The sequence below is a fragment of the Chanos chanos genome, chromosome 8, assembly GCF_902362185.1.
Source record: "Chanos chanos chromosome 8, fChaCha1.1, whole genome shotgun sequence".
Taxonomy (NCBI): domain Eukaryota; kingdom Metazoa; phylum Chordata; class Actinopteri; order Gonorynchiformes; family Chanidae; genus Chanos; species Chanos chanos.
In genome coordinates, this window is record NC_044502.1 from 17635022 (window position 1) to 17642521 (window position 7500).

Here is a 7500-nt window from a genome sequence, read left to right on the forward strand (position 1 = left end):
GAAACATAGACTCAAAGCAGTAGCACTACATGAGATGGTAATTCTAAAACCGGCATACCCAGGGACTAATTGAAATCAAATGTGTTGCATTCGACTGTCTAGTTCCAGTACTTTTCCTGGATTCTGTACTCCCTCAGAGCAGAGAGAAATATAAATATATCTGTGAATTATTAAGAGTCATTAACACCAAAGGGCATGACAAACCATCTAACTCTCCAGACAGGTGTGAATAGCCAAGTAATAAACTCTCTGACTAACCTCCTTCCTTTTGGCCTATAACCACGCCATGGCTAACTCAGGAATCAGTTATTTTTATCTGGAGAAGAGCTTCAGGCTGCGTGCATGTCCTGTTATATGTGCTCCCTGAATAGGCCAAATCACTGCACTTTCATTCCAGTACCAATATAGTAATATTACAGCTGGTGTTTGGACTAGGGTCAGAGCTTTGGCATTGCGACAACATTAACACAAACTCAGGATCTCAAACAGACACACACACACACACACTCACACACACAGGCAGAGACAAATACACACACACACACACACACACACACACATAGTCTCTGAGCGAAACATTCACACACTTACACAATGTGTGCAAGGCCAAGCGGTCTCTCTGGCCGATCGGGGAAGATTGGGTAGGCGGGCTCTCTGCTGGGTACACACCCCAGAGACTTACCGATCGCATGACTCAACTTCTTCGCTGAGGATTTCTGTAACACACACAGGCACCATTTAGAGAAAAATAAAACCCGTAGTGTGTGTGTGTGTGTGTGTGTGTGTGTGTGTGTGTGTGTGTGCGTGCGCGCGTGTGTGTAAATATGTTAAAGTTACTTTGAGCTAACTTTAGTTAGTTTTAGAGGAGAAATCTGATGGGGATTATAGTACAGTTACTCCAGTTCCACTCAGTTAAAAGAACCAGTCTAGGTCAAACCAGAGCCTAACCAAGGATTGGCCAAACTGTTCCCAGCATTGAGCCCATATTAGGCAAAAAACAATCAGCCGTGCTGAGGAACCTGACAGAGGTTTGGGAATTCAGGCTGGTTTTCCACAGAACACAAATGAAGGCGTGGTTCAAACTATTCCCAATTCTGTCAGTGCAGTCAGACAGTGTGTTTAAGAACACCAAACTAATAGCTGTGCCCTCTGCTGGCCAAAGCCCAGAATTACAACAAAACATTGCGATATCCAGGGCCGTCCTGTCAGTTCACACAATGAAATTAACAGACTTTATAGAATTTAACATTTAAAGCTTTTACCTCTGAAATACAGCAATTAGTCTGTAAACCATTCAGAGCAATGACACAAGAAAACACAACAATACGGTATTTAGGACAAGGAGACAGAGGGAGATGACTAAGTAAACAAAACAACCTACATTTCTCCATGGTTACAGTTTTAGACATGTCTTACATGGCAGGGAGGTGTTTGTGGGTTAAGGAATAAGGGGGTAACATGAGGTATCGCAGATGAGATGAGAGGACAGCTACTCTTAACTATGGTTAATACAACAGTCACACATACACAGTAGGACTGACTTAGGGTACAGGGAAAATATCTTTCAGCTAAATTTATACACTAGAGTCTTACTAAACCTTGACATTTCCAGCACTTTATCACAGACTCCTACGTCTGCGTATTCTACTGCACAACCGCAGCTAATTAGCTAGCAGGAGTGACAAGTTCACAGACGGCTATTAGCGCTAATTACCAGAACAGCATCCAGTTCATTTATGTAGCTAAAGCTTAATTATCTCCTTACCTCTGGCTAAAGGTTAATTATCTCGTTACCTGTGTACCAGCTGACGGCAGGTCCAAAACATTATCTAAAAGAAACCAAGGCCACATAGACAACATAACATAACAGACTGGTCTAGGAGAAATCATTAAGCCCAAGTCTAATTAATATTTAAGCACAAACTACTTTACTGTGGTGTGTAGCTGCTGTCAAGGTTTAAAGGAAAATTCTATCTAAAAGTTATGGTTCCACAATACATGCTGCCCCCTTTGCTAATGTTCTGTATGGTCTGTGTTTTAACGGCAGGTTTTTCTATTCACTTTAATAACAAGACATTTTTTTATCAGTGTTATCAGTACCAGTTTAATCAGTTCAATCTGTATGAAATCTGATGAATGGACAATCTTGGGTTTTGTCACAGGCTCTTTGGTGTGGAAAAATGAGCGCCTGTTTATTTGGGAAGTTATGTAAATCAGCTCTCTGTCAGTAAAAAACTATTCCACTCTCACAGACACTAAACAACTTTTCACAAGGTGAAGGTTTAGGAAGCCTCATGTTGTGATGTTTAGTGTAAAATTTCATTCGTGAGATTGCGGTAAGACCGATATGATACCAGGGACCAAATTCTGTCGTTTTTATGAAAAAAAGATCAACTAAATGTTAATACCTCAAATCCCACATGTGACAAGCACGAACCATCAACTTACGGCCATGAAGCCTTTTCCAGACAAGTCAAACATTCAGTCAAAGACGAGGCTTTAATACCCTCAGTCTGTCTGTATATGTGTGTTATTGATGAGAGAGTTATTGCTTATTGGTTAGTATTGAACCTCACCCAGGAAGAGTACTCCTTCATCTGGTGCTGGTTGCTATGGGAACCGTTGGCAAGACCACGCCAGAAGCAGTCCTGGCAAAGCTGGTAGTTATGGCAACGCTGGCATCGGTAGCGGAATCCCATCATACTCTCTGAGCGACAATACGAACAAGCCACAGGGTGAAAGACTGAAAAAGGGAGCGAGAGAGAGAGAGAGAGAGAGAGAGAGAGAGAGAGAGAGGGATTAGTCATCGCTGCTGTGATATCGATGTTGTTCTCTGTGTTTAATGTGCGTGTGTGTATGTCTTTTAAACAATCTGTGATGGGTGTTGGCAGGCGAATATGTGCTTGTTAGGTATGTATGCTCTCGTGTGTGTGTGTGTGTGTGTGTGTGTGTGTGTGTGTGCGTGCGCGCACATGTGTGTGTCTGTGTGTGCGTGTACGTGTGTTCATCTGTGTGTGTGTGTGTGTGTGTGTGTGTGATGGTGTGTTACCGTTCTCTACGTTAGCGAGCCGATGCAAGAGCGGAAACCAGACCAGACACTGAGGGGGAGGATCTGACATGATCGTGTCCAGGAACATGTTCAACATGATCTGCTTCTGTTTGCACATACACATACATAGACACACACACACACACACACACACACACACACAGTGATGCTTTCATTTATGACCCAGTCATATGTGCATTTTTGTTGGTTTTGAAGTGTTGAATTGAAAATATGTCTCTCAATGTCCCACAATGTCATGTGCGTGTGTGTGTGTGTGTGTGTGTGTGTGTTAATGTCTGTGCATGTGTACGTGTGTGTTACCTGTTGTGGGAAGCAAGAACGGGCAGCATGTTCATTATAACCAAACGACGGCCCCTCAAACAGAGCAGTGGGTAACTTCAGAACTTCTCTGAGGTACTGGTCAAACTTGGACAACGTCATTACGCCATTAGAGTCAGAGATCTGAGAGAATATATCTAATACAGGGAGAGATAATGATAACGCCTGTGTATGTATCTGTGTGTGTGTGTGTGTGTGTGCGCGTGCGTGTGCAGGTGTGTACTGACGGTCTGGAAAAATGAGATTATGGTCCAACTTAATGGACTCTGCCACAGTACATTACAGACTCCATAAATCTCAAGGCATTCATTTAGTGTAATTACATTTTCTTCTCACTAGAGGGAGTCATTGCCCTTAAGACTCAACACACCTAAGCCAACATGTGCATGTTCACAAGTTAGAAACACCTGCTTTGAAGCCCAGTCTTGATCAAATGAAGTACAACAATAAAAAGACTTGACCATAATACTGCTCAGGATAAAATGATTTTTCTGTGCATGCCTGATAAAGTACATATGTATTTTTCTCTACTTTGTTCAGCTCCATGGGGCAGAGGCTGATGGTTTGATTTGATGGTGTGTGTTCTGATGTACTCACAGCGCAGTTTATCCACAAGCTTTCCCCCACAGAGAGTGGCCAGCATAGCTTTCACCGAAAACACAGTCAACTTTCCATGATCTTCACTGTAAACACACACACAAACACACACGCATACACACACACACTTTAGAGAGCTCCTTAATAACATGCATACATACTCAGCCAACTCATTTATGAACACACACACACACACACACACCATGCACACGCACACACACACACACAAATACACACGTACACACAAATATCTCAGAGAAACACATGTATGCAAATATACGAATACAGTCACGTGCAGATCTACTCAACCAACTCATTTATACGGACATGCACGCATACACACATACACATACACACACCATGCACACAGACCTGTCATGTGCGGCAACCATGAAGTTGAGCAGTAGACTAATGCTCTCCGGTACATTAATTTGGTGTGTGGTGGGGAGGCGCTTGTTAAGCTGGTAATAAACAGAGGAGATGATGGTCTCTAAACGAGACACACTGATCTCTGTACTGTGATCCAACGTGTTCAAACCATTATCACGAAATGCCTCAATCATGTTCCAAACATCCACCAGGTGCACTGAGAGACAGAGAGAGAGAGAGAGAGAGAGACAGACCGACAAGGAGAGACAGAGAGTGGAAGGAGAGAGAGTTTTTTTTATTTAAAATATTACATGACATTGGTGTGAATTGTCTGGTCAACAAGCCGAAAAGAAAAAAAAACACCTTGCAAACACTGGTAAAATATGTAAGTGTTCAGGTAAATGTTTATGTATATGTTTAAGTGAATCCTGTAAAAAATGTTAGTGTAAATGTTGGTTCATATATTTTGTAGGTATTCTCCACTCTACTCACAGTTGCATCGTTTCTGCACGAACCGGAGCTTGCAAGCCGTGCGATATGTCGAAAGTCGAATTTCATCAAAATTCCGACCCCCTGAGGGAAAAGGGGGAAAAAAAACTTTCTTTCAGCCACTTTTTCAGACTAAATAGCATAAAGACCACATTTCCCAAAATGCAACACCAGACCTAGAACAGCCAAACATAAAAAAACAAAGAGTATATCGAAGTTATGTGGAATACTGATCATTATGGCTTTTCAGGTTCAGATCTAAGTACTTGTGGTCGGCGGGGCACAGAGATGACACACTGGCAGCTACCAGCTTAGGCATGCAGCTTATAACTCATACATATGTAACAACAACAACAACAGAGAAAATTAAACAAAGTCCTCAAAGTCTCTAAAGGGGAAACTCATAGTAGATCCTTAGTCGTCTTAGTCGTGATACACGGTAACACTCTTAACAACATTGGCAGCAGACTTCGCGTTTGCAAAGAAGCTGCAATCTCATTGGCTGAAGGATACTGTGACATTGAACGCGCTCACGTCTCCTTTTTAAGCTTAAAATCAGACAGGTCCGACATATTCTTAACTTTGTTTGGTAATAAGTTGTTTTTATGCAACAGATTTTATATTTATAGGATTTCTGTGAGTCACAATGAGATGCTTGGCAACATTTCAGTATTCTAATTGTAACTGCGGTCAAGCTGAGGTCATGAGAATTAAGAGGTCACCGTAGGTCAGAGTTCACAAAGCACACTCACTCATCTCCGTGAAGATCTGTCTTTTCTCCACTGCACTCTTCCCTCTCCTTCCCCCTTCCTCAATCATCCTGGGAAAGAGAGAGAGAGGGTTAGACATGCATCAGCTCACACACACAGATACACACACACACACACACACAAAACACCAGTGCTATTTTGGCAAGTATCTACATGCTCGAGAGCTCACACCACAGTCTCTAATGGAGAACAGCAGCTGTATTATCTGTGTGTGTGTGTGTGTGCGCGCGTATGTGTGTGTGCATGTGTGCGTGCGTACCTGCATGCGATGTGCATAGTGGATTGTATAAAGTAGTGAAAGTGTGTGTGTGTGTCAGTGCAGATATTCCAAAACAATCCACATACAGAGACTACATTATATTATTGGTCTTTTATTTCACACATAATGTGTAAAATACACATCCCACTGCACAAAGTGTTCTGTACTGCAACCCTCAATAACTTCTTTCTTTCTCTGCCTCCCCCCCCCCCACCCCCTTCTTGAAACATAAGTACCATAATTTTTCAAACATCGCTCTCACTCAACCTCTCTCTCTCTCACACACACACCACACACACTCACATACACACAAATTCCTCAGAGGATTGAAAAGCTTCCCAGGAGACTAACACATAATCACCTGAGACAAAAAGGAACACATGAGCAACACACAGCAGTTTCTCTCCCTCTCTCTCTCTCTCTCACACACACACACACACACAAACACACACAGGCACACCTTATTTACTCATTCATTCTGTTCACATTCATCTGCCTATCATTGTCTTTATTCTACTCTTTTTTTTTCTTTCCCAATCATTCTCCCATTTATCGACCTAGCCTACTGCCACATCCATTCATCTATTCCTCGGCCCATCTATCTATTCATGCATGTACCCCTGCATCATACTCCTTCACCTGCTACCATTTCTACACGTGTGCACCCGTATATTTAAATGGACGCTCTTATTTATCTCATAACTGTAAAAAAAACGGCTAAGAAGAGCGCTCTCTCTATGAGCATCCCGTCCAAACTCAGGGTTGACCATCCATCTTTCAGCTGCCACCGCGTTCCACTGGCTTGGCAACCATGACAACCGGGGCTATGGCGAACGCAAGCACAAACATACACTCTGGCCCAATTACTGCCGATTAGCACCGTGACGCTAACCCACCACCGTAAACATTAACCATTAGCACCTACACACTAACTTTAACTCTATTAGGCGCTCAATCTGCAGCTGGATGTCTAAATTCACCCTGACAACAACTTCCTTATTGCCGCCGTTGACGTAGACCTGTTGCCCATAACGGTGTGTTTTGCTTAAGTACTAAAGCTAGCTTCAAGATACATTTTAAAGTTGAACTTAAGTTGTTGCATGGACGAAATTTTATCTCACGCCGTTTGAAAACCTCCTGCACGACGTTCTGCTTCTACGAACTATTCTCAGTTTTGCTCTCACTGAATTCTCACTGTGAATATTTAAGGCAATCGAGGCTGTTTTGGTTTTGTTTAATGTTTTCAGTGTTGCTACTTGTAAATTTTAGGTATAATCCTTAAATATCTATAGGTGTCCGAACTGGCTCTTGGATAGCGTGTAGAAGCCTCATTTTATGACGCTGTGATCAGGAAAGCAGCTCTACAATTAGCAGACACATTCAGGAGTTCCATGCCTGCTGTGTAGACCGATGGCCTAGAGAAACAGAGACATGCTCATGTCTGGCCACGGAGACGCCTATTTTCTCTCTCTCTCTCTCTCTCTCACTCACACACACACACAGAGAGAGAGAGAGAGAGTCTGATGTATGCCCTTTATATAATTACACACAGGCTGTTACTAACTGACAGACAAATCTAGCCTGCCTAAAGACATACAACATCAATCTATTTAAAGAAATGACAGACA

At 42.5% G+C, this 7500-nt stretch overlaps 1 protein-coding gene across 3 annotated transcripts in view; it reads right to left on the reverse strand.

Moving 5' to 3' along the window:
• Positions 1–7500, reverse strand: part of dtnba (dystrobrevin, beta a) — a 23423-nt gene that overhangs the window by 8793 nt on the left and 7130 nt on the right. For all 3 annotated transcript variants that reach the window (XM_030781591.1, XM_030781592.1, XM_030781593.1), the window contains exons 3-10: positions 5596–5663; positions 4847–4927; positions 4358–4571; positions 3986–4071; positions 3371–3525; positions 3050–3155; positions 2577–2743; positions 592–716 (exon numbers count right to left, since the gene is read on the reverse strand). In XM_030781591.1, the coding sequence (XP_030637451.1) occupies positions 592–716; positions 2577–2743; positions 3050–3155; positions 3371–3525; positions 3986–4071; positions 4358–4571; positions 4847–4927; positions 5596–5662 (1001 nt within the window). In that variant the 5' untranslated portion in view covers position 5663. The remainder of the gene's footprint in view (positions 1–591; positions 717–2576; positions 2744–3049; positions 3156–3370; positions 3526–3985; positions 4072–4357; positions 4572–4846; positions 4928–5595; positions 5664–7500) is intronic.